The sequence below is a fragment of the Solea solea genome, chromosome 20 (assembly GCF_958295425.1).
Source record: "Solea solea chromosome 20, fSolSol10.1, whole genome shotgun sequence".
Classification (NCBI taxonomy): domain Eukaryota; kingdom Metazoa; phylum Chordata; class Actinopteri; order Pleuronectiformes; family Soleidae; genus Solea; species Solea solea.
The window spans coordinates 9,627,713-9,655,389 of record NC_081153.1 but is presented as its reverse complement, the minus strand read 5'-3'; the positions used below and the strand labels follow the sequence as shown (position 1 = coordinate 9,655,389).

Below are 27,677 nucleotides of genomic sequence, written 5' to 3'. Positions count from 1 at the left end.
ATAATAGTAATAATAATAATAATAATAATAATACTAAGGGCCTTCACTGGATGATGGCCAACTACTGTGTGATGCCTTTCACTCAGGGAATGAACGTTGAGGAAGATCTAATCTATTGCATGTCTGCATGGCAAAAGACGAGCACTTCATGTGAACACTATGTGGCGCTGCAACTATTAATCAGTATTGACATGTGGGAGTCTCCAGGTCAAACAGAGTCAATTTTGTGGCAGATTGTTCAATTTACTGTATAACCGAGGTATCACGACTTCATGTTCCATGGTGAAATGAAATAACAGTTCATGTTCACTACATAGCATCAGTGTCTGGAGGCCAAAAGACAAAACCAAATTACATTCTCCAAAAAAGTCATAGAAACTTCACCATCGTTAGATGAAGAAACATCAATACCCCTAAAATGAAAGTGGCACACTTTAAAATATTGACTGACATCGACACCTTTAAATATATAAAAGGTGTACACGCACACATATGTATATATATGTATGTGTATGTATATATATATATATATATATATATATATATATATATACGTGTGTGTGTTAAACTGAATGGATAACATTAATTGGCACTTATTGTGTTTTCTTTTGTTTTCTTTTGTCATTGTCCACTATTTTGCTATTTTTGTTTCATACTTTGTAAGTATGGACTTTTGACATTAGATGTGAAATGTCTGAATCTGCTTTTCTTGTAAACTTATATCATTTCTGCCCACATTTTACACTTTAAGGTGACTTTAAGTGGTTTTACTGTGGTCATCTATATAGCATTTAACTGTTAATATGTGTTATTATTAGTAGTAGTGGTAGTAGTGTAGTGTGGCAGTACAGGTACTAAGCTATGAAACAGCTGCTGGAGTCCTGACAGAATATTAAATGTACAACTTGTAGGCTGGAATAAATAAAGTATTTGAATGTATACAAATTACCACAGTAATGTGGCAGCTGATGATACATGTTCAGTGATGCTAAGAATTGCACGTTTTCAATGAAGAAAAAGGCTATTATCATCTCAAGCATGAACAACATGTGAATAACATGTGATTCTGAGGTGAAGGGTGAGTTGATAATATCTGTGCTGAGTGTTTTTCTTCCAGCGCAGCAGGGTCACCGAAGCTCCAGTGTCCGCCAGTAACCTCTGCACACACACACACACACGCACGCGCGCGCGCTGGGCTGAACTGGTCTTGACCTCCTGACCCCCCTCGCACTGGATGTGTCTGTCTTCCTCGATGACATGTTAAGGCACAACATGACCACACACAACCGTCTCCTGCCTCCAGGCCCCGGGCAGCGTCGCTCTGCAGTGACTCGGGGCCAATATTGAAGTGTAAAGAGAGCACTGAGCCAAATCCTCCACCATCATCATGTTTTCATCCTTACAGGGGGAGGGAGGGTTGACTACGAGGCAAAGTGGGGGAGACACACACATACACGGGGCCTAGTCGCCACATCTTTTCATGCGAAGAAGCTGTGCCTTCAAACCGTTAGTATCCTTTATTTATCTGCTCCAGATACGTCGTTAATCATCCAGCCTGTTTATGAACAGGAGCATGAGCCAGAGAGGGTAACCAGGGACAAACTGGTTTACGGTCGGTTGTCTGGTTCTCCTCCGGTGCAGTCGCGCTAACTAGCTTGCTACCCATGCTAGATGTAGCTCTGTTAGCGTAATAATTAGCTGTAGCTAGGTTCACCAGCTTCAACCAGGCGTTGCTTGGTTTTTAGAGGTTGGGGTTGCATAATGTTTTAAACGATCTTTTGAGGTTTATTTAACAGTGTAATTTATATTTGGTGAGTGTTACTTCCACACACCACCAGGCCTCACGGTTGGCACATACGTCTGAAGAGCTAGTTGGTTGCTAACGTTAGTTTGCACTAGCGGTGGTTTATTGCCATATGGCTGGGCTCCATCTACGCTCTGGAACGGGACGTTTTCTTTTACCCAGTTCATCCAGTATATCATAAACAGTGTTTATTATTAACAACATTTTTATGTGTCATTTAGCATGTATTCGGTCTGTGCTGCTTCACACCAAGACACTCCTGGCATTAGCCGGGCAGTTTTGCAGTCTTATTGTAACGTTACATGAAATGCCCAAAACTGCACCAAGTACTTCAATATCACTGTTGACATCGAGACAGACGGATAACGGGCCTTGTTACAGGCTGACGTTTGTTCGCTTTCTTGGGCATTATGTTGTCATAAGTTGCCATGTTTGTAACATACACGTTTTCTCATACTTGTGCTGGAATTTCAGAGCCGTTTTTGGTTTCCCAAAACGACTCCGGCCCGGGCCTCAGTCCGCGGTCTAGAGTTTGAGAGCGGGCTGCTTGAGGCGGAAGCACGTCGGTCTGTAACTACCAGCCGGTCTCTGTGCCCCAGTCACCACCATGGGAGACAGTAGAGGTGAGGAAAATAACTGTCTTTTTATGCTTCAGCTTTGCAACAATTTGGGTGCTTCACATTGGGATTAACGACAACCTCACACTGTTCTTACATGTTTGTTATGATATGTGTTGTGGAATCAGACCTGAAAAGATAATGCATATTACTAAGTAGAGGCCTTGTTCATAACTGCTGGAAAAAAGTCGTATTTTTTGCATTCCCCGATTTATCCAGCTGTAGAAGCATGGCCTGTGAACGAGAAGGAATACAGTTAAGCAATTATTTCCTTAAATTGTGGATTAGTATAGCCTTTTAAAACATCTTGATGGACTGGCTCAATTTGCCCTCCAGTTATAAGTCTACCACCAGTTTCACAAAGGTTAAAAAAATGTTTTAAAGAAAAACCCTGAATCAAGATCACCACCCAAATGTCTTACTTACTGTCTTCTCTAGGCCATAATCTGCATCTGCAGACATGTCATCTAAATCCCTCCTTTCGTTTTTGAGTTATGCTGCCCTCAGACAAACACATCTAAAACAACCTCCTCCATGGTGGAGATAATAATTGAAATCAAGTCCATCAAGTTCCATGTGACTCTGTAAACTGTTCATCTTTTCTGAAATCAACTTAATATCATGATAGCTTATAGCTATCATGATAGATGGTTCATTTATCTTTACATGTACTCATTGTTAATGATATAAACGCATTAACAATGAGTACATGTAAAGATAAATGAACCATCTTGCATAATAAAAAGCAGTGCTAGGATGGTAAAGCATTGATTTAATCACAGCTGTTAGTTCTCCTGCACAGAGGGAGAAATACATTGGCTTTTTCCTGCATTTGTCTTAAATTGTATATTGTTTCAATAATACTGACCCTGGATTCCTGCGTGCGTGCATGCGTGCATGCGTGTGCTCGCTCCAGGTTCACTGGCTTAACATAATAAGGATTTAGTCCTCACTGACGGTGAGTTTTCTTTAATTGATATTGTTTTTTCTGCTCTTTCTGATCAGATTCCCGCAGCCCAGACAGTTCGTCTGTCTCCTCCCCTCCATCAGGCCAACGCTCACCCCCACTGGTCCCCTCAGCTGCAGCTTCCATGACCTCCCTTCCTCCCACCACCACAACCGGCATCAGCAGTCCAATCAGCAACATCGGCTCCCCCTTCTCGGTCATCAGCTCCTCTATGGGCTCACCTTCCCTCCCTGGCACACCCTCGGTGGGGTATGGCCCAATTAGCAGCCCACAGGTTAGAGACATCTTTTGTTAGTCAGGTTTATTTTCTGAACATACTCTTCTTTTTCATTTCAGTTTCATGATCAAAAGACTGTGCAGGTTTTACCATAGGAACAATATCTTACACTGCATTCACTGACTTTTTAGTAAAATTCTAACAAGTAGCAATTATGAAATGTATCCATGCATCTCATTTGTTCTCACAGTGTTCACCATCATTTCTGCTCTTCTTTCAGATCAACTCAACAGTGTCCATGTCGGGGCTCCACGCAGTGAGCAGCTCTGATGATGTAAAACCGCCACTGGGTTTGAAGCAGCTGTCATCCCACAGTCCAGGACCGATGCTCTCGCAGAAACGACTTTGCGCCATCTGCGGAGACAGATCCTCTGGTGAATATAGACCTTTTTGTCTGTGTCTGTCTGTCTTTTAATTTAAATTTCAAGCTCAAGCCACTGAGTTTTGTGTTACACATAGTACAAATACAAAGTTGTTAATAGAATTTTGTCATCAATCTTGTCACCATAATTTGCCTCTTTCCTTCCCCTCCTCATAACTTGCAGGTAAACACTACGGTGTCTACAGCTGTGAGGGCTGCAAAGGCTTCTTCAAACGAACTGTGCGTAAAGATCTGACTTACACATGTCGGGACAATAAAGACTGTATGGTGGATAAGAGACAGAGGAACCGCTGCCAGTACTGTCGCTACCAGAAGTGCCTGGCAATGGGCATGAAGAGAGAAGGTGAGTCATCAGGGAACAGCACACACTATACACCACTTGTTCTATGCTTTCTGCCCATGACCGTTATAAATAAGGCCACTCGTGAGTCATGACACCTTTTTTACATTCTATTTTAAGTTTTAAATACAATTTTGTTTTAGTTTGATAAACTATTTGAGGGTAAGTTTCTAGCTGTCAGACAGCTCTTCCAAAAAAAGATTGCGGTACACTAGCAGAGAAGCTGTGGTTTGTCAGAACTTTGTGAAACACATCAGTGCTGATGATTGATAGGCTTGTATGTGCTTGTCTCCTGCTGAAAAAAAAACTTTTCCTCTGGGTTATTTTTATTAGGGAGTGAAATGATAACACGTCTCTTGGGGCCAATGCTGTTTGATCAGCTTACAAATTTGGAAACAAAATTGCTTCCTGATCCGTTTGAGAAATCTTAAGCACAAAAGCAGAAAACACAACTATATATATTTTTTTTTACTTTTAACAGCCCATAGTATCTTATAATCTATGCTCACTCACTCATGTTGTCATTAAAAAATCTCTTTGCTGTTGTTGTATATCTGAGGTAAATTTGGTTTCAGTGTTGTGAAACAAAAACCATTAAAAAGTACAAGGGATTGAGTTGCTCTATAACACATCCTTTGCAAAAAACAGGTGCTAAAAAGGTGCTAGACTGTCTCCATTCTGTTATTTTTTCGTTTGTTTTGTTTTGTGTTTTTTGGTGATTCATGTTAATTATCACAAGCCAGTTGGAAACGACTAGTGTAGCAGAGGGAAGGTGGAGGTGCAACATTACGGTGTCTTCAGGTGGACAACAGCTGTCAGTCAATATGTCCCATGATTGAGATCAATGGAAAATGAAATCCAACAGTAGAACTGTTGAATTGTTTGAAAATAAACATCCTAACTCCAGGTGATATTTCTATTATTGTCATATAACTGAGATAAAATCTGCAGAATTGGAGGTTACTAACCGTGATCGCATCAATGAACTAATAGGGACTTTGAATACATTGGGAACCTGGAAGATTCTGTATCAGTGCAGCGTAATACTGCAATGATTAATCAATTATTAATTAAGTACTGAATTTATTGTTTGAGGTTTTTCTTTTTATAATTAAAACAAGTTCTCTGATCTTTCAATCACTTAAATGTGAATATTGTCTGGTGTCTTTGCTCCATATATCAAAAAAAAAATTGTAGACAAAGTAAGACAATTGTGAACATCCTCATTTTGAGGTTTGGGAAACAAAAATCAACATTTTCCAACATTTTTGGACCAAACATGTACTCAATTAATCTAGAAAGTGACAGCACATCATTGGTTATAACCATGTTACACTGCTTGTTGATTTTGGTGGCAGAGGGCAGCAATACACCTCTCGGTGTACAGTCTGTCAGAAATTATTAGAAGAAGAAGCCCTCCGATTAACGAAGAATCAAAGATGTAATTCTGCATAGAGTCGTGTTGCTGATGAGATAATTGTAATCCAATCATAAAAGTGAAATGGACAAACCTTAAAGGAGTATACTGTGCAGGATTTCCTGTTTATAAACACATTATTTAAGTTGGCTCAGAGAAGGAGAGCGAGAAGTAAAGGTTGAGCATGATAAAGAGTGAATGAAGGGAGAGGGCGATTGATTTTAGAGAAACGCGTGGATATTTGTGTTTGTTTCACCTTCACACAACCTCGCAATCCTTTCGGGAAGGTGCTGCGCTACTGGATTTTATGCAAAGGCAGCCAAATTGCCTGTGTGTGTACGTGTACCCTGTGTGTGTGCGCATGTGTGAGTACACATGCTGTGTCAGAGCAGAGATAAGAGATGCAGACAGTGATGAAACCCGGCTGCTACATTTTACAGTCCCATGTTCACATCCTAAGCTCTGTCATTGGCTGGGAGTGACAAACCTACTTCCCAAAAGTGGGTTGTGGGAAAGATAAATTCACCACCATACATTTCTTGTCCTGATTTAGTGTGTGTTTCATAATAACTGAACTATGTTCATAAAAATAATCCTGCATAGTATTCCTTTAAGAGCAGTCATGAAAATCACATTATCTAAGCCAGTTGGTTTGGGATTACCTGTTGCTAGATCTCTGAGGGTTTAATGGTGTAGGTGAGAGATAAATATTCTTGGATTAAATTAGGCCTAATTTCTTCAGGATATAAAGACATTGCCTTTATCAATAGCTGCTCATACTCGTTTTCTTCCCGATTACTCATTATGATTACTGTTGTTTTCATAATTTTGTCACTGATTGTTAACTTAATGCAGATGAAACCTCATTCAGGGATATGGGTCAAGTTAACTTCAGGGAATAGGAGGATAGAGGGGGGAGATGGGGGTGGGTATGCCTCATCAACACTAACCCCCTTTCCCCCTCTCTTCCCCTTTTTGTTTCCTCTCGTTCTCTCTCTCCCCCCCTCCCTCCTTCTGTAGTGGCCACGATGAACGACAGATGTAAGGAGAAGAGGGAGGGAGGGGTGTATGTCTGTGTCTGTATGAGTGAGCTAGAAGCAGGGACATATTACATTGAATATCAAGAAGGAGGATCTAGCTAACGTGCTTAGTTTCTCATGTGAATCATTTCCCAATATTTGCTTAATATCTTTGTAGATCCAGGGAAAGTTTGCTGAACACACACACACACACACACCGGTTCTCACATTACTTCACTGTGCCACAGAGATGGTGCTCCTCTTTATTTTCCTTGTTAAAGCCGACTGATGGTTTTACTAGTGAAAGGATGTCCACTCAAGTTTCCACACAGATAATTTTTTAACCCTTTTGTGATGTCCACAGTAGCTTTTCATTATAAGGCCACTTTACGGAATTGTTAGCGTCTATACTAATATGAGTGAGTTTGCGAGAATTTTTTACCAATTAGGCTTTTTATCCACACGGAACTGGTGTTTCCGGAGCCCTGAAACACTATTTTTGGAAATTAGGTCTGGGGGAAGAAATGCCACTTTTGCTGGGAAATCATAGCCCCAATTCTCTTGCTCTTGCATTCGCCATCGGTATCTTCGTCGTCCTCTTATTTTTCTCGTGTTAGAAGTAACTTAATGATAACGTTTTTCTTTCTTCAGTCACCCTGGCTTGGTTTAATTTGGTTCTGTGATTGTATACATTGTCGTGTATACTCGTTCAAATAAAGCTTTATTGAAAAAACATGCATGCTCCACCGCTTCTCCATTACATACAGGTCTGGCATATATACTATGGCGTTAAGAGTAATTTTGAGGGGTTTTGTATGTATAAAGACATTTCTTGATCTCTTTGGTGTGCACAGAAAACTTAAAGAATGAAAAAGAAAATGGTTGTATGGGGAAAGTTCTGTGTGGATAAGACCTTAATCACCGTCAACCCTTTGTTTTCTGCTTAATTAAATACAAGTACAGTGATCAGAGCACATTACTAGTTATATCACATTAATTTAAATCATAGCACTTAAATCATCAAAACTGTGTGGAAAAAAATATTAGTGCTTCTCCTTGATGATCTTCATTGAAGAGTTTTCAATTTTCAGAGTTTCAATCTTAATTTGAATTTATTAAGGACATCACATATGGGACACATACAGACAAAATGTTTATTATGGTTTTAAGAATTCTATTCATATGTGTTTGGACAGAGACATTTTTTGTTGTATGCTGCAGCTGTCGGCTTGTATATTTGGTAAAAAATCCAACCCAAGGGCAAGGATGGAAGGAAGGAAGGAAATCAGTGATGCTAAACATGCAGCCAAAGTTTGTCCCAGCAGTGGGATGTTCTTGATTGACCCAAGCCAGTCATATGACCTCAGTCTACTGTTTTGTGGGTGGAGGACTTGACAAGATCTGTGTCCTCAAACTTAAGAAAATGATAACACAGTTTCCTTAAATTGTGGAATGGATTAAGAGAAATCATAAAAAATGTAATGATGGGGTTTCATGTTGGTGACAAACATATGTGAACCAAATGTCTCTTTTTAGATAAACATTGTCATGTCTCATCTCCTGTGCCTGACAGTTGTATGAAAGACAGTATGAGAGACTTTGAATTTATCATGAATTGTACATATTATTCTCTTTGCTTTCCCCACTGTTTTATACAATAATTTGGGCTTGCTCTTTTCTCTTCATTCTTTCTGCAAATCTCTGCACTGTTTCTTCTTGGTCACCCATTCTCTCCATTCTGTGTTCTTTTGGAACATACTCCCTCCTTTCACTGTCTAATTTGTTCTTCCTGCTATTGCCTTTATTTTTGTTTTCTGTTTTCTACCATGTCCCATCTGACCAAATTGCCTTGCGCCCCTGTCATTGTCCACCCCTTTTCTGTTGCACCTCTCCTTCCCATCCACAATTCCTCCTGTCTGCTCTCTACACTCTACACTCTTTCTCTTCTTTCTTGTCCTTTTATTGTTTTCGTCTGTGTTCCCTCTTCTGCTCCATCCTGCAGCTGTCCAAGAGGAGCGGCAGAGGAACAGGGAGCGAGACGGTGAGGTGGAGTCAACCAGTGCAGTGAACGAGGAGATGCCCGTGGAGAAGATTTTGGAAGCAGAAATGGCTGTAGAGCAGAAGACCGAGCTTCATGCAGATGGGAGTTCAGGTGGCAGCTCTGTGAGTAGTCTGGACGGCGCAAGATACCTGAAAACTCTTTGTTACTGAGATGATAGCCTGCCAGGCCCCTCACTTTTTATTAGGAATTCAATATTATTTGGAACGTGGGACGGTAAAGTTAACCTTCTTGAAATGTAGTGGCTATTTTGGTAGTAACCCTTAGAATCCAGCAGAGGGCGCACACAAGGTTTCCTACCATATCGTACAACAGTGTCATCCACAGCAGCGCCATCATCTTAGATCCTCTCTGCAGATCGCAAGCATGGTGTGCACCGAATACCTGCTAATAATCTAACCTAACACTTTTTTAATCTGGCCTATACACGAGTGCACACTGAGTATACTTATACTGAGTGCTCTATGTTATGAGTACTCTAACTCTAGCAGCACTGTTAATAAAGTAACTATTATTTAAATTATTAATAGAGTTAAGAAAACTGAGTCGTATGTGGCATATGAAGGGTGTTGGAATTTATTCAAAAGAATTAAGGGTCATCATAAATTAATTTGAACTTAATTTTTGTAAAAAAAAAAAGGTTTTATAGCCTATTGGTATCATAAATATGCTTCTGTGACCAGTTATTTGATAACATAATTAATAATAATCTTTACGCAGCCCAACGATCCAGTTACCAACATCTGTCAGGCAGCAGACAAACAGCTCTTCACCCTGGTGGAATGGGCCAAGAGGATTCCTCACTTCTCTGAGCTTCCTCTGGATGATCAGGTCATCTTGTTACGTGCAGGTAAGCTCAGTTCAACTCTGGAAGGTTCAGTGAAGCAGCATTGATTAAACTGAGAGGTTGTGGCTCCTTTGTTGTTTGTGACTAGCGTGAAACCTCTGCCAACACAAGGCTGTGGTTCCATTTCTCATACTTGAGAAAAATGCATTAGCAAAGTTTAATGCAAACTCTAAATATTTATTCAGTTTTTTCATGACACTGCCTTCACAGTTTTAACAGTTCACAATCAGCCTTAAATAGCTCATAATCCTCCAGTGCAGTGTTGAAGGTGCACAACACATTAGCTGCTGTGAGACAAATGCTGTTACTGTAGCACAAACTAGTTTTTAGTTATTCCGTCACTCTGATGTGTCAAATAAAATTAAACATTATTCGTTCACTCATAAACTGGTGAAGTTTCTTCAGCGGTATCTTAGACAGTGTAGTAGTCAGTCATATCTATGTGTTTTGTATAGCAGTTATATATTTGGGTTTACAATCCAAAAAGACCTGTAGGAGTCATGCTCGCAGTACAGTTTTAAAATGTACGTTTCATGTCTGCACTCCACTGCAATGACAGACTTATTATTATATTATTAAGATGAATGTGTAAACTTAATACGGCAGCAAAACACTAAACCCTAAAATCAAAATTATTATATCAGATACCAACTCTACCTCTAGTTTCAGGCTCAGTTGGTACTTATTATTTACATGTGATTCATACACATTGTTATAAAGTAGTTGTCCGTTTGTGGCCTCTCATAAATCTGTCCTGTTGCTGTGTTGTTTTGAGAATGTTATTTACTTTTCTTCAGATGGGACAGTTGTTTCCTGACGTACCCACCACCACTGGATGATTGCTGGTGATTTGTTTCCACATGTCATTCACCTCTTTAGTGCTCTCCCTGTGTTTATTGTTGTGCTGAAATTGATATGGTAGCACTTGGCTATCATTTGCACCATGTCCAGATATTTCCTTTTAGAATAGCTGTTAAATCTGTGAAGCTCGGCACAGGGATACAGGGATAAAATTCCACGTCTCCGTCACAGTGTAAACCAGCCTCAGACCAAACCTTTTAAATCAGTATGTGTAAATGGTACTCAGCTGTTAATAATAACAGAATAATCACAATAGGCCATTAAAAAAGTAAACGCTGCACAGGACATTTTTTCTATTTCATAAATGCTGAGATGTCAACTCTTCAACAGGCTGGAATGAACTCTTGATTGCATCGTTCTCCCATCGCTCCATCTCAGTGAAGGATGGCATTCTCCTGGCCACCGGCCTGCATGTCCACAGGAACAGTGCTCACAGTGCTGGTGTAGGAGCCATCTTTGACAGGTAACATTGCTGATATTCAGGAGTTTGGATGGGGAATCCAGCTGGAAAAGAAAAGAAAAAATCTGTGTTCTGGAGAGTTTAAGTATTATGTGATTTGTATAAGGCTTTTTACTTGACTTTTTATATCCTACCTAAAATCAAAAAGATCCACTTCTGCACAGTGTTAGCTTAAATCATGAAAGGACATGTGAAATCCACAACCTCTTTTTTAAACAACCAGGTACTTCCACATCAATTTTTAAAAGGAGAGGACTAAATAATAAGTGACTGTGGGAAGGATGTAGGGTATTGTGTCTTTATCTTTGGCTGGCTGATGCTGCTGTGCTCTACGTTGGCTGTGATTGGCTGAGAGACTTTTCTGCTTTAGTGCTGCCTCTAGGATGAGGGTGCATGCCAGAGAAGCTGTTTGGCTCATGCTTTACCCATAGACATGCATGTGCACACACTCACTGGCATAGCACCTCCTGCAGCAGTGGATAATGAGATCACGGCTGGCTGATGTATAATACTAACACTATAATATAAAAAAGGAAGGATAAGTATTTATTTCAGTCTTATATTTTCTTAAGCAACTTTTTGTGTTTACATGAAGATACTTGCAGTCTTCACATAAATCACACTGTTTTATCATGATACATTGTTTAGATTTATTTATTTATTCATTGAAACATTAGATTTACTTACTCTGTATGTAAGACCAGAAAATATCTGTAGGTTTACTGTATGAATGTACAGAGTCACATTCCTAAAATATACATTTTAAAAAGAAAACATGAATGAAGTATAAATATCCTACCTTTTGCATCAACCATCTGTTATTTCTTAAAAGTCCAGTTTGTAGGATGTGATACCATCCAGCTATAAAATTTATATCTTGTGTGGGATAGTGTGTGGGAGAAGCTTTCAGGTTAAACAACACACAGTCCTCCCTGAGGCCAGAGTTAACTTTGTCCTCTCTGGGCTACTGTAGGAAAACATTGTGGTTCAATATGGTGGACTTTGTTGAAGAGGATGCCATCCCGATAGATATTAAGCTGCGTTTTTACTGAAGCGGTATGGTGCAGTTTGAAATGGTAAACCCTGATCTGGTTTGCATTCCCACCACTAGGCTTTTAGGCTGGATGGTGATAACTGCGTCAAATATGTGAATAGTGACATACCAGCACTACACACTGTATCCTGCCAATAACAGCCTTGAATCCTCTTTATTTTAATACACAGTATATTTACAAATGGCCTGTCTGCCCGGAAGAAACATTTCTCCGCTATGCTTGGTACCTCAAAGAAGTGGGATGGTACTGATGTTATTTTGGTACCCTACACCTTTTGACAATATAAACAAACAATTGCATAAAAAAAGAACAGGACAGATCAACACATCAATAAAAAAGAAAAACATTGTTATATATGTAATATCTAATTTCTGCCAATAGAGCCACCTAAGTCCTACAGACTGGACCTTTTTAGTACATGTCTTTGACGTATCACAACAAAACAGTAATGATAACACTACATACATTCGTACATACATCATTAATAAATGCTGGTTAATGTCCTAACAGAATGTTATCAGCACATTACTTGCTTTAGAGAGACATTTTTTTCATCATTACCTGCTTTACTCAAACTAAATTACTTCATATTTCAATCACCTTCACAAATGCATCACAACGTGTCAATTCACTGTTAATTACACAGTAGTTACATTGTTATAAAGGGTTCAAAACATGCTAACTGAGCTTGTGGCAAATGGCTCAATGACTTCCCTCTGAGATTTCTTTCTCTCTGTAAGCAGCAGGCTTCTGTCTGAGCTTGGCATCAGCATCTGTTTTGAAGCTCATATCTTGTTAGGGAAGCAGGAAGCAGATGAGGAAATGTCCAAACGGCATCATTTCCTTATAACACTGTAGTTGAATTAGAGAGGGGCAGAAGTGCAAAACAACATAAAGCAGATAACAAGAAAACACAACTTTCCAACAGACATACACAGTATTTTGTGGAAAACACCAATGTTGTACAAACTGGAAAAGGTTGGTTCCCACTATTTTTGTCATTCTAAAGAATGACACTCTGTATTTTCTGGAAGGAGTTGTGGTGTACAGTGTGGTTAACTGTATACACACTACAATTGTAGTTGACACTGGCTTCAGTGTCAAGAATGACAAAAATAATTGGCTCTTCCTTCATCTTTCTGATGTTTTTTGAAATGTTGTGTTTTCTGTTTCCATGTGGTTGGTTACTTCTGTTTTAATGTTGTATTTTGCACTTTGAGAATCTGCTTTTCACACAGTGAGTTTCTTTAGTTGCTTCTCATAATGTTTAGCTATGAGCAGCTGTTAAAAGTTCAGGATGGAAACATTTTCACTTATTACACTTACTAAAGTTTCATGTGTACCAATGGTGTTCTGTTGTTACGCATTTATCATATCCTCCTTTCTGCTCATTTTAGTAAATTTGAATTATAGTGATGCCCTATAAATAAATCAATTGTTTATCAGAGATCCACATTCATCAATGTCAGTGTCTGGTAGCAGGAACAACAATAAGCAGCCGTCATTTACACTAAGAGTTTATCCATATATCTGAACGTAGCACCGCCGATTTCCAGTATGTGAAATCATTTGTAAGCACCGTCTCTCAGGCTTCAGAAATTAAATGCAATAACAATGTAACTGTGTAATGACATTGTAATAACACATTGTGATTGAATACACAGGGCGCACAATGCTGAGGTTGGGGCCATATTTGACAGGTAATTACGCCTCTACACAAACACTTTTCTTAAACCCCTCCTCCTGAGTCAACATTGAAACTGAACCTCGATGCTATTTCCGCAGCTTTGCACAAGCCAGCCATATTTTGCTAAAATACTTTAAAAAAGAATTCTGGACAACACTTGTTTAGAGTTGTTTGAGTGAATCACTCAGTGAAGTGTAGGGGTTAGATGTTGATGTATTGCAGCACCATTCAAAGCCTCTCTCGATCGTCTGCAGGAAACTCTTTATCCCTTCCTCATTAATGATGCCTTCAAACTCAATCTTTTACTTTTTCTTGTTTTTTTTGTTTAGTTTCGCCTGACCATAATGACAAAATCAAAATGTGTGGGCTTGCTCTGTGTAGCCAAGCTAGATTTCCTATTTCATCAATGGTGGGATGCGTTTGTGTTTGACCAGTAAAGTATTACTCCAGTTTTTAGGGTTTATATCATATTATGTTAAGCCTCAATTTTGGCTCTAATGCAGCAGAGAGCCTCTCTCCATCTCTTCAACCACTCCACTAAACGTGAATTAAACTTTTCCTCATTCAGCTGGGTTTGTTTAAAACTTCATTTTGGCAATCCACTATTGAGCAGTGTGATTAAAAATCAGTCCATGTCAATAAAAACACATGTCCATTTTAGGGAATTCTAATGAAAGAGGATGGAAGTGCAAAATATGTGCCCCAAATGGCCATAAAAGTTTTTACCCTCCTTGTCCTCTTCGGCCTTTCACATCATTTTCCAATGATGTTTCTACAGTATAAATGCAGAGTTCAGTATTTTATCAAATATTTTAAATTGTGGTGAATGATTTCAACTCTTAAACTGCAGATTATGTATGGTCAGAGTTAAGATTTGCATCCATGAGTCATGAAGAAGGTTTATCCACTCCTCAATAACTAAAGGTTCACATGTTTCCTGTCTGTCTGTCGTACACATTTTGGGATCCAGAACCTCACACAGGTCCTCATGTCTTCAGTGTCTAACAGGGCGGTACATATCTGTTCTACCCGAGGATGTGCATCGTCATGACAGATTGTCCTTATGTGTTGGCTGTTGTGGATCTACATCTCTCTTTATTGTAGAAATACTGTAAACATACTGTAATGAATTTCATTACAGTAGCAGGTGTAAGTTTAAGGATTTTGACCAAACCCATGGTCCAGTTTGTATGGTTTGCAGTGTTTACTATGCTAAAGAGGAATTATTTGTTACTTGTTTTTACAGTATTTTATGCACATAAAGGCCCTTTTCCACTATGGTCCTGCCTAGCCACGGCACGACACGACACGACATGGTTTAGGTTGCATCTCCACTACAAAAAAAGTACCTACTCAACGTGGGTGGAGTCATCACTGCACAGGCTTTAGTTGTGACTTCACTAGCATCAGTTAATTAAAAATATTTGTTCAGTACTTCTTCCATGATCGGAGCTCAGACTCCGTCTGACATAGTCACTGGTCTGAAATACACCAGACTCCTCTGTTTAATGTTGAGATTTTAGACATTTCCCTGGTAATTGTTGGAGATTATCAACGCTATTAGGATTGTTAAGAAATCTTTTCCTGTGACGGCACTCTGACCTATCAGTGACCGGCAGTCTGGCAATGTCACACAGAACACAAAAAAAAGTACCTGGTATCAGGTACTATGCTAGTGGAAACGCATCTTAACCGTGCCGTGGTGAGGCGAGGTGAGCAGAGCCGGTGGTAACACGCCATATGTCTAATATATGTGCTTGGGACCATTTTTTCTTTTCTTAAAGTGTACAAGTATTTTTGCCATTCTCTAACCTTTCAGCTTTTTCAGCTTTCAGCTTTTTGCATTCCCATGTCTCAACATTTCATATATTTTCAGAGACAGTTTCATTTATATATTTATATATATATATATATATATATATATATATATATATATATATGTATATATAGGACAACCTTTTTATTCTTCCAAACCACCATTTGGTGGCAGCAGTTTGCTGTTTTGTCCCTTTCTAACCAGTGTTGATTTTTTTTAGGGGTAATTTCTCCTGCTGAACCGGAAGGACATAAAGTCATTACTTTGACTAAATAACCACTAAATAACTGTGATTATGGCGCTGCATCCGTCTCTGTTGTTCCTACTCTCTCCTCCCACTTCTCACCACTTTCCTGTCCTCCAACTTGGACTCCTGTCTTTTACACAGGGTTTTGACAGAGCTTGTAAGTAAAATGAGAGACATGCAAATGGACAAGACAGAGCTGGGCTGCCTTCGCGCCATCATCCTTTTCAACCCAGGTACAGAGACAGATGGAACATGGAAAATCATGTTGATATTATGGAAGATGCCATTAAGGACTTCAGATTAAACTTTGACTAATTATTGTAAACATGTGAAATGTAAATATTTCATTTTTTTTTTTTTTTACATCAAGATGCCAAGGGCTTGTCCAACCCCAGTGAGGTGGAGCTCCTGAGGGAGAGGGTGTATGCATCTCTGGAGGCTTACTGCAAGCAGAAATACCCCGATCAGCAGGGCAGGTGAGCTATAAAGCTCTAAATGTAATGACAAAGAGGTGAATGTTTTGTGACAGTTGTTTTTCAATGCTGTTGATTTTAAGAGCTACTGATCTACACATCTGCCTTTAGCACATTACTCAAGTTGTAAAGTCTTTACACTGGCTTCCAGTAAGTTATAGAATATACTAAAAAGTTCTGCTGCTAGTCTACAAATTACTAAATGGTTACAGTCCAGAAAGCATCAATGGCATATTAAAAGAATACACCTCATAAGGCTTCGACATCTGCTGACTCAGGTCAGATAGTCGAGCCCAGAGTTCAAATCAATATTGTGAAGCAGCATGTAGTCGTTATGCTGCACACAAATGGAACTGAAATCAGCACCAAATGTGAATATTTTAAAATCCAGGTTAAAAACACTGCTTTTCTGATATGCTTTTTGATTAAACGTGTTTAAAATTATCAATCTGCACTTAACATTCTTTTAATAATTTTAGACATAAATATTGTTTTATGCTGCACGATCATATTTTATGCACCATTTTATTTTTAACTTTTAGTTGTCTCTCTGTTCTTTTTATTACTCTCATTTTAATGTTTCCAAAATTTCAAATGTAATTTTGTTCTTTATGTAAAGCACACATGAGTTGTGTATGAAATGTGCTATACAAATAAAGCTCCCCTACCTTTTGGAACTAAAATGCTAGACCTTCAACAAACTGAAAGTTCCCTGTTCATGGAAATGACTTTTTGTCACTGCTGTTACATACCTGTAGAATTAAATAATTTATTCTATTTTCTTTCTATAGGAAGTGTATGAAGAAAAGGGCCGTTTACACAGCAAAAACTAAAGAAGCTAAATGGAACTCAGCCATCATTAACTTGATCATTTACACATGTGATTTTCTTCTGTTACCTGTTAAACATTTAAAATTATACATCCCATGTCCTCTCTCTGTTTATAGTAAGGCTAGTAAGATGTGACAGATTATTTGTTGGTACACAGCCCCTGAGCTTTTAAATTTAAATTATGTTTTGCCTCATGCTTGTTCGCAGTATTAGATGCAGGCAACAATGTATTTATATATTTTTGGTTTCTTGCGCCATATCATTAAAACTGAATAATGGTGGTTTGTGGATAAAAAGACATTAGTGAATGTCGTAATCTTGAAGTTTGGGAAACCAGTTCAACTTTTTTCTGGACCAAACAAACTCAATTCCAATTATATTCAGCTATATGAGTTGATAGATCTACAGTCAATTCTCTCCTCTTTCTTTCTATCAGGTTTGCAAAGCTCCTCCTCCGTCTCCCAGCACTGCGCTCCATTGGTCTAAAGTGTCTGGAGCACCTGTTCTTCTTCAAACTGATTGGAGACACACCCATTGACACCTTCCTGATGGAGATGCTGGAGGCTCCTCACCAGCTCACTTAGAGGAGCCAGGTTCATTTCAGTTCAAGATCCAGTTGACACCAGGATTTCCAACACATTGCACCGTGCTAGGTCGTTGGCTCTTCGTCTTGGGCCTCACTTAACTGCAGCACCTGCTGGTTTAAACAACCAGCTGTACGCACACACATTCATCATCACAGGCTAATTCTCTTCACACATGCAGGTATTTACTTGCATGCATGAATAGATTTGCAACATTGCTAAAAGATAGATAAAAAATGAACAATATGCTAAAAGAAACCTCAAAACACACACAGTTTTTTTCACCATCTTTTCCCATATACTGTTTTTAATCACAGGGGTTATGATTCAATGAATATATGCCCTCTTCATTACACACACAGTAAATGTCTTAATTTGAATTTAGTTTTCAGTTTTCACATCCTCCTCTCACAGTGGGTTTTGCTTCTGCATAATTGGTCCTGCGTTCTACATTGCCCGTTTTCAACTGGGTTACTTAGTTACACTGCTATCTTCACCTCTGTATGTTATATAATTTCTAGCCAGCCAGGTTAGTTATTCACGTTTGATTTAAGCTTGAAAATCAGGTGCATAATTTCAATCAACTGTCCGCCATCAAACAGAATCTCTCCTTATTGGTCAGGAGGTGTCCTGTACTGGACAGGCAGACACACCCACTCAGTGACTTCATCCAGTCTCATAAACATTGATATATTTTATGCTTTTTATTGAATTTTCATGCTGAAACTTGTTTGAGTTTCTATTTTGAAGTACTGTACTCATGAAATGAGAGCTTTTTTTCTATGGCATTGAAATCCAGGAAAAGGGGGCGGGAGCACTTAGTTGACAGACTTAGTCCCTCCCACCCTGATGCGCACAGTGGGCTTTGTAAGACAAGAAGAATGACTTGAATTTTTTTTTTCTCTTGATTTTATCCTTTTCTCTACTTCAACAGTTGTTAGGCATTTAAACAGCCTGAGCCTCACAGGAAGTAGAGCTTCATGCAAAACAAAAAAGTATTTTTATTTCTCTCCTTTTATCTTGTTTTATCTCCCGTCCTCCCTTTGCTGATGGTCATTGATGCACTTTTGTGAGTTGTAACTGTGTAAATGTTCCCGTTTCCCCCAAAATGACCATCTTTTCTCAGACGCGTAAGACGACCTTGAAGGTACTATGTGTAGGGTTTTCTTATTTTTGCATCATTTTCAAGTCAGACCTGAAGATTTGTTGTTTGTTTAACTTAATACACAATAGCATAAACAGAAACATCCACTGAAATGGTTGGTATGCTGTTCCCAAAAAACTTTATTGTTGAAAATCTCTTGCTGTATTTATCTGTCAACCATGGTAAGATAGAAATATGATGCAGCAAGTTAAAGTGTCCTTGAACCAGATGTTTGACCTTGTAAATACAGTAAGAAGCTACAGTCTGTCCTCTCTGTAGAAGTTTGTAGAAAAGCTAAATAAACGAAACATTTAACCAGGAGCCTGAAGCAAATTGCAAAGACAGACTGAAACGACCCGATTGTGGCGTTAACATTATTTAATGTCCCCTGGTGACCTGTGTTTCAGTGGGTTTTGCAGGGTCGGATCATTTGCTGTGATTGGTAAACATAGCATCAAAAAATGTTTTATTCCAATAATGAAAGAAATAATGGAAATCCTACACATAGTACCTGCAGCTTTGAAAACTTTACTCAGTGTGTATCAGCTCAGTGCTTGCAACATTTGTACAGTAGATGTAAATAATAAAAAAATTAAAATAACACCACGGGAGTTGTGCAGAAACAAAGACCTGTTCACATTAGTGAAGGGGAAGATTTAAAAGCTCTATTTTCTGCTGTTGAATCCTCCACCATTATTTTGTTATTGAGCCCAGGGCCAAACCACACCTCGCTGCAGTGTTTGGGTGGACTTCTGAAGATGTTTCCCCTCATTCATGTCGCCTGATTGGCTGGATTTCATTGACAATGGCACTTGACATTTACTGTGATTGAAATTTTGTGGGCGCCTGAATCTGAGCGTTGCAGTGAGAAGTGAAAATGCAGCTAGCACATGATCAGGAGACATAAAGCAAACAAAGTAATTATTCCCGATAATAAATATTCTTTATAATGAACAAAACCATCTGCAGATGCTCGACATGGAGCAATACCGGAGTACGCAAAGATTGTTTCACCATTGCAGTTAGACAGGTATTTAAAAGAGTCACCATATTAAATAGAAATTAGAAACGCTGATTTTGCAGTATCATTCTACAGGGAAGAGGCACAGCTGTCCTCGTAACAGGTGCTAAAATAACTAATATGGTCTTTTAGTTTAAGACTTTTACATCAATGCAAACACAGTATGCAAGTACACAGACAAATCAGACAGCCATTGTCCACTCTTGGAACAGGTCTGCCTAAAATGTCGAACTCCCTCTTTGATTTTTTCCCTCTTATTTTTTTGTTCTTTTATGACCCCTTAATTGCAGACTCCCTGCTATGAAACTCGGAACACCAGCTGTGTGCTCGTACAGTCTGGCTGCGGTTGATAGAACTTTGTTCACTACCAGACTCAGCCATGAACCTTTTGTATTTGAGTGGAGACAATGGAAGTAGCTGTTGAAATGTTGGGGTAAAGCAGCTGCTTTGACTAGAATGAGCTTCCTGTCCTGCAGATAGTCCAAATAGTTCTTCTCAGAGAGGATCCTTGGTCTCCCCCATGTAATGTGGATTTGGAGGCTGACCTGTAAAACAGGTTTTTTTTTTTTCTTTAACGTGTCAATGAGTTGGTCTAACCTTTCAGTGGTGGTTCTAGTTTTCTCACTCCACGCAGCCGACTCAGTGTAGTTGTCGCCAGTCTGTTAATTTCCTTCATGCAGAGAACAGTCAGCTTTCCCTGGTACATCATCACTGCCTCAGTTTTCGAGTTTGTCTGCAAAGAAAAGCTTATGATGTGCCAGCTCTCCACTTCTGTATACAATGTAGTGTCAGTGCTTTATTTCTTGCAGTCTGAGGTTTGAGACTTGAGTGAAAAGAATTGCATGGCACTCTTTGTGATCTGGATCAGAGCTCATCTATTGTATGACAGTCGGGTCAGATAATGAGCTGTTTTCCCTGCTTCCATGAGAGTTGATTGACTCAAGATCTTGTGTTTGATTGGCTGACACCTCAACTTTCTCTGCTGGATTTTGTTTTTGGAGTTTCCTCTGTTGAAAGTGTGAGCCTGCTTTGTACCTGAGGGTGATGATGATGATGATGGGTGGATTTCTGGAGCATCCACCTGTGACATAAAAATACACAGCTGACTGAGTTAGTCCGAGTTCATCAAAAAGTTAAAATATGCAACCAGTGTATTTGTCTTGTGGTTGTCATGTAATATGTGCATTGTGTTTCCGGCATTCATATTTTCAGTCGGCAGAAGTTGAAATGAACTAGCAGTGAAATGATTTGTCATCCCTTAATTTAACAACATATTGAAGTTATGCGCTTCCTATATTTCTCTATATTTTGCTCTGAGCTTAGGTCATTTGGAGAAAGAACGTGAAGCTGAACAGCTTCTGTGTGATGATGAGCCACTGTGAGCTTTGATGTGCTTTAGCAAGAGCTGGTGGATGGCATTTTTATTGTTTTGACATTTTGTGTGTGGCCACATGTGTATGGAATTTATCTGTAGCTAAGCCTCAGCTGTGATGTGCTGGTTAAATTGATTAGTTGAGCAACATAATGAAAGGATGCAGAGAAGAGGAGGAGGAGGAGGAGTCTGGCTGGAGAGGTGACAACCATCCAGCCTCCTCTCCTTCGTGTTGCCCACTGCTTTACTTCAGACATAACAAATGCTTCTTCACTCACACATGTGAGATGGAAATGACTGACTTTGTGAAAGAAATTGAATTGTAAAATCAAGCTTTGATTTGACTTTGTTGGACTGTTTGAGAAGGATTTGAAGCTTTAGTGGAATAAGCATTAGAGAGCTGTAAGGAGGGGATCCACTGCAGTGTGTCCCTCCTTGCTTACTTTACTTGACGGCAGAGCAGCGACGATCTGCGGTTGCCGTGGGAGACCGCCAGATTGCACCGCACCGCCCACAAATGTTTGCAACCATGTGCACTCAAGGCAGACGCATGCTGTGACCTTCTGACTGTGTAGCAGTATTGTTGTCGCCATCTTTGTTACATTTTGAAATTACTCACTTTTTTGAAAATAAAGTTGTTGATGCTTTTTTGAGATGGGTTGCAGGCTGTGACTGAAGAACTGATCATCATGTATAGATTAGATATCAGGGTGGCTTTTTTTCTACCTATCGAAACAGGCCCATCCCATCATTGTCAATGAGGCACAGCCTCGAACCCCACCACCTTCACTGGTTTGTTCATCACTGCCAAGCTGTTTGTGGATGTGGCTGTTTTCAGTGTAGGGCCACTCAGTCCCCACTGCTTGTTTGTCATGTATGTTTGTTATTATTGTGCAGCACACTCAACAGTGTGTGCTAACCTTGGCCTGTGTAGTGAATACTAAAGAGGGGCCCTAATAAGAATGGAATGATGGCTTGTGTGGAGAGGCAACGACTGGTCACAGGAGGGAAAAGTGGACCAGTGTGTCCCTCTCTGGGTGCTCAAGCTGTGCATTTGGTGCTTTTATGGGGTCTTAACATCTGCTCTAGTTTTCATGATATGGGGAAATGCAAATAAGGAATGATTTAAGAGGGATTAGTTTAGCATAGTCCCAAACCTGCTCTTCTTCAGTGGGATTTGTGTTTCTGCAACAGACAGGTGTGTGTGGACAGTCGCTGTATACTATCCTCGGTTTTTGGCCGGGGCCACACTGGATGCAAAAACAGAGCTTCTGCATCGCATAATTTCCTCCTTTTCATTTACTGTACACATATTAAGAGACTTAATAAACCAAACCTTCAGATTATGCATGTTGTGATTTGGCACTGTACAAATAAAATTGAAATGAATCGAAAACTACCCAGGTGAGACGAGTCTCACTGTTATGAGAATAGAATTACCTCAAGCATTTCACAGCAGAATAGACCATAATCATGATATTTCATCAGAGTTTTCACTTTTGCAGCTTCATACTGATCTCTGACTGTTCTAGTCAAAACGTTTAGTTTAATACAAAGTCCTTAAATCCTAGTAGACAAGCTCCCTGTGTGAAAACCAAAGCTGTGTGTGCCACAGCAGATCAGTGGCTCTGCACATGCATCCAGTCAATCCCCGGCCTCAGATCCTGAGGTTGAGGCTCTAAATGTAGAGACACAGGTCAAAGGTAAAGAGAGTCCCCACAGGTGTGATTTGCAGTTGACACTTCTGAACAGGCTCTGGTTACACAGGATGAATCAGACTGGAGGGATTTCTGTCCTCATGAGGACGAGGAGGTTGTAGTTGTGGTTTTTAACAGTTGCAGTATTTTGGTAGGTAGGTCACAGAGCGAGAGATGGAGGGAATAAAAGAAGGGCAGGGACTTTAAGAACTCTGATCAGGTGTTCATTCATCGACTGTGATGGAAAACAGAAAAATATTTTCCAGTCGATCTAGAATCTTCCTTAATTGTCGACTCCTTACCTTTAAACTTCACATGGTCCCTCTTCTCCAACTACACTATTTATCTTTTGTTTATTACAAAGTATTAAACAAATACCAGAAATTGTAAAATCAGAATGGAACCTGTCACTCTTATTTTAATTTTTTTTCTCTCTTTCTATTGTATCTGTTCTTTGTATCCCACCTGTTGTGTGCTTTGGGGAATGAAAGAGGAAAAAAAATATGAATAATTTTTTCAGTCATTAATTCTGAATCTTGTTTCTGTTTGTTGTATCATGTCCGAGTAAAGGTTTTAATACATTATGTCAAGTGTGTTTGATTTTATTTAAAAAAAAAAAAAAAGAAAACTTCAATATATGTCATTAAAATTGAATCAAATGTGAATGTAGTTGACACTAACCTACAGTGGCTTTGAACACCAGTGTGCACTACATTTCTTTTTATGCATTGGAATGTTCCAACTGGGCCCCCACTCTGTCCTGGAGAGGTGATGGTACGCTCCTCAGTCCAGCAGGACCTCAGGGCCTCGGGTGACTGCTGGCACCGCACTTCCACCTGTCAACCCACAGAGGGAGCACTGACCTCTTGTCCTCATCCAACTTTCTTCAAACAGCTTCTGCTTCTGCTCCACCCACCCTCTTTTCCTCCTCATCATCCTCTACCTCCCTGCCTTCATCAGGTGATGAGGAAATTGCTCTCTTTCCCTCTCCTGCCCACTTTTTCCACTTTGACCAATTAGGAAGCAGCAGAGCTGGGATCAGAACATTTGTACTGGTAAATTTAACACTGCACCTGGGGTTCTTCACATCACCGCATATTTAGATTTGACAAAAATGGAAATGTGTATTTGCAGCCATCGACTCATTGGCTGTCCTCTTCCATCTCCTCCATTTGTCTCTTTTTCTTTCATTCCTCATTTCATGACTCATCTCACTGCTTGAGACCTGAAACGATGCCCCAAACTTCCCCACAACAAAGTAGCTTCAGTTACTGCTAGTTAAATTATGTTTCAGGCCTCTTAATTTAGGGTATTCAAATTATTTATAGAAAAATTGTGTGGTCTGTAGCTATTTTTGAAGTTACAGTTTCAGGCCATACAACTGATTTATCAGAGTAAGCTGGTGCTAGTAAATGTCTAATAATTATTTTAGTATTAACATGTTAACATTTAGCTATTTGCTGTGCTTTAAACAATTTATATAGTTTTGAGTGGGATATGCATAGATTCATGATGATGTAGCAGCAGTTGGAGTACTAGTGTGTTTTTCCTCTGTGGCTGATGTGTGGTTGCCCTTGTATAAAATCACCCGGAATTGGTCTTTTTATTTTTGTCTTTTATTGGCCTGGTTCATTAAACGGCACAGAGTTTAGGATTGTTCACACACACAAGGGGAGAGTGTTGTGGTGAATGTTCCCCTGGCTCAAATGAGCTTGATGGAGCTCATTTGACAAACTTGATGCAGTCTGTCACTTTCCATGTTGCAGATTTCTCTGAGCCAAGTGTGCCACTGTGGGAGCTGCCACTGTAGTACCGGCAGCAGCCAGCAGAGGGAGCCGACACAAAGAGTTCTCTGTTCAGGACCACAGTACATCTATGTCAGCAGCAGCATCACACTTACAGGAGAAGTAAGTTGTCCGTTTAAAATCAGGAGAATAGGTACTACATTAAAGCAGGACGAGTTTTCCTTCCTCTTGCTTTTGCTGCCTCACTTTTACCTCATAATTTCTTCTCGCCTCCTCGTCCTTGCACTAATGTTCACCTTTGCTGTCAACCTTTCAAATGAATTTTTTTCTCAGTAGCATTTCATTCCTGCCCCCCTCCATCCCCAGTCTCCGTCAGGCCCTCATTTATGTCTTCTCCTTCTCCTCCCTCTCTCGTGTTCCTCACCCATCCAGCACTGCAGAAAGACACCTTTATACCTGAGGTCAAATTCCTTTTAACTTCTGCCTCCAAAAATGTTCATTTTCATCAGGGGAATGTTGTTGCTGTGCACTAAATATGCAAGCCATGTTTGAAGTCACTGGCCAGCAGTGCTTTGGCAGATCTTGAGTGGGAGAAATACCCCACACGTCGCACTCCGACACACACACCTGAGGAGGACAGCGCTTTATTGAATATGAGTGCAAGGCAAGATGTCAGGTGTGTTTGCTACTCACTGTTATTTTCTGTTCTCGCAGACTCATCCACCCACACACTAAAATAAATATTATAATGTCCCTCCGAAATTCAGAGTTGCATAATTTACCTAGATCTTGCACTGAAGAACTTTTATTTCTTGTGACATTTAAAAAAACATGTAATATTTCAGTCTTTCTTTTCTCCCTGCAGACTTTTCCTATCATAAATGGATCCATTGTACCTTTAAATTATATTTGAGTCATGTTACTATGAAATAAAGATGTTATGTCTCTTTATAAACCACTCACTATCCTGCACCAGTACTCATTGACAAAATCAGTGATAAAAAAAAGTCCTTTATTTACCTCAGTGACTCAAACTTACTTGGTTCAGAATCAAACCAACATTTCCTGTGTCCTGTGAGGGAAAATTGCTGTTTTTGTCAATGGACTCTGGTGTGGGGAGTCGGTTGGTTTTAAATTTTAGTTTCTTGTCGGAGAAAGCTGTCAACACAACACGGTAAAGTGAATATATTCATCAGATAGAGTACACTTATGATAATGTAGATTCTAAAAAGTAAATCCTTCTCTCTTGTCATTAGTTGCTGTTATATTTTGCTGAGCTTGCCAATGCTTCTTGGCACGATTATATTCATGTAATATACCAACGAGCATTTCATACAACCACACTTCAAAATCCAGAACTATCCCTTTAACTTGAATGGTTCTTGGTCTATGCAAATGGTAAAATCGGCTAGGATGAATTGTTAATTTTAGCCTAATCTTTCTCAACTTTTTGTTTCATGTCCATATTTTTTTTTTTTTTTTATGGCATAAATAAACAGCAAACTGCCTGCCACATATTTTCCATGTCTGTGAGGCCCAGACGTTTGAGATGGGGGGAAAAAACTGTGTGACAACATTTAGCAATGTTAAATTACTGGTCAGCCACTGTCCCCGTGTTCTCTCAGCTGTAATGATACACTAGGCTCTGGGTATATACAGACCAAATGTGAGCCAGGCTACACTTAGATGACTGAGAGCACCTCCTATGCACAGCTATATCTGGGTGAACTGAGAACGGGTCTCACTGAGTATATAATTCTGCATATGGGGGCGGTTGGTCTTGCTTTCTAATCAAGAGGTATTGTGGGTAGAAAATATGGCTCAGAAAAAATTCCTGACAGAAACGTTTCAGAAAGAAGATCTCATGGTGCCACTGGAAATATTAAGAATTTATCCCAGCATGAAAACACCTAAACTTGAATTTTATGATGGATTTGACATGTTTCAGGTTTTCAAGGAAAACCAGGTTTAAGCCTTTTAACAAAAGGCTTAAACCTGGTAAATTATTTACCAGCTGAAGTCTAGGATGTCTTAAGAATATAGTCAGCGCTTTATCTCACAGCCTTTTGAGACATGGAAATTGAAAAACCATTTTTTTTAAGCTGGTGTAGACACAGGAGATGCTGGTCTACTGATGTCCCGTTTTATGTCACCGAGGTTAATTTGAACAAAGATTTTAAAAACTGAGGTCCCAAAATAACATCTTTGAACTTACTGTTGGAGGCAGCAGTTGATCGACAACTCATCTGTGCCATGATGTAAAATCACTGATTTTCTGTGTGGGCTTTGGTGTGGGAGAGTAAGTGGCTTACAAAGTGAGACAGACTTCAGTTTTCTCTGACAGTGGATAAAGTGGCAAACATAATACTCTTCAGATGGCATACACTACACATGGTGTAGGCTTTATTACAGGAGCCTTTTATTTAATTGCATAAGTCATTTTTTCCTGGTGTCCCCACTCGCAGGAACTGTTTTCACTGAGAGTGTGCCTGTCTGTCTCCTGAGGGTTTAGACACAGCATCATCAGCAAAAAACAAATCTGTCCTTTTTAGTGTAAAGGCCTAAATCCTAAATCTGTTTCCACAAACTCTTGCGGTGCAACACAGGAACTCTCTCTCCTACATCTGGAGCTGACATGTATGTCGTGGTAAGATTACAAAGTGCCACCTCCTTATCCTCCTGTCCTGAGGAGAAAGACTGGGTGTCTCTCCTTCTGTGTGTGGGAGGACTAACAAGTTCTTGTCTCTGTGCCAGAAGAGAACGTGAGAGGCACGAAATGTGTCAGCGACGGGAAACTGGCAGACTGGGAGGAACAAGGGAGAGTAGATGAGAGGACAGAAGAAGGGAAGAGGGAGGGTCGTGTTTTCATTCTGCTGCATCACAATTATTTATCCCACTGCCTTGGAATGCTGCGTGTTTTGTTTGAATGCCACTACAGTTCTTTGATGCGTCCTC

General features: G+C 39.7%; 1 protein-coding gene across 4 annotated transcripts; it reads left to right on the top strand.

The window, feature by feature from the left end:
- The first annotated feature begins 1,091 nt into the window (after positions 1-1,091).
- Positions 1,092-23,561, top strand: rxrba (retinoid x receptor, beta a). Of its 4 annotated transcripts, XM_058619831.1 has the most exons (13): positions 1,092-1,506; positions 2,279-2,427; positions 3,427-3,662; positions 3,886-4,039; positions 4,211-4,390; positions 6,825-6,845; positions 8,826-8,986; positions 9,603-9,732; positions 10,921-11,053; positions 13,770-13,805; positions 15,997-16,088; positions 16,226-16,331; positions 17,596-23,561. In XM_058619831.1, exons 2-13 carry the CDS (start codon positions 2,412-2,414, stop codon positions 17,741-17,743), a joined length of 1,413 nt encoding a protein of 470 aa, XP_058475814.1. In that variant the 5' UTR covers positions 1,092-1,506; positions 2,279-2,411; the 3' UTR covers positions 17,744-23,561. The 4 variants fall into 4 exon arrangements, with proteins under 4 accessions (XP_058475814.1, XP_058475816.1, XP_058475815.1 ...); XM_058619833.1 differs by lacking the exon at positions 13,770-13,805 and having other exon boundaries at positions 1,103-1,506; XM_058619832.1 differs by lacking the exon at positions 6,825-6,845 and having other exon boundaries at positions 1,222-1,506.
- Positions 23,562-27,677: the final 4,116 nt, after the last annotated feature.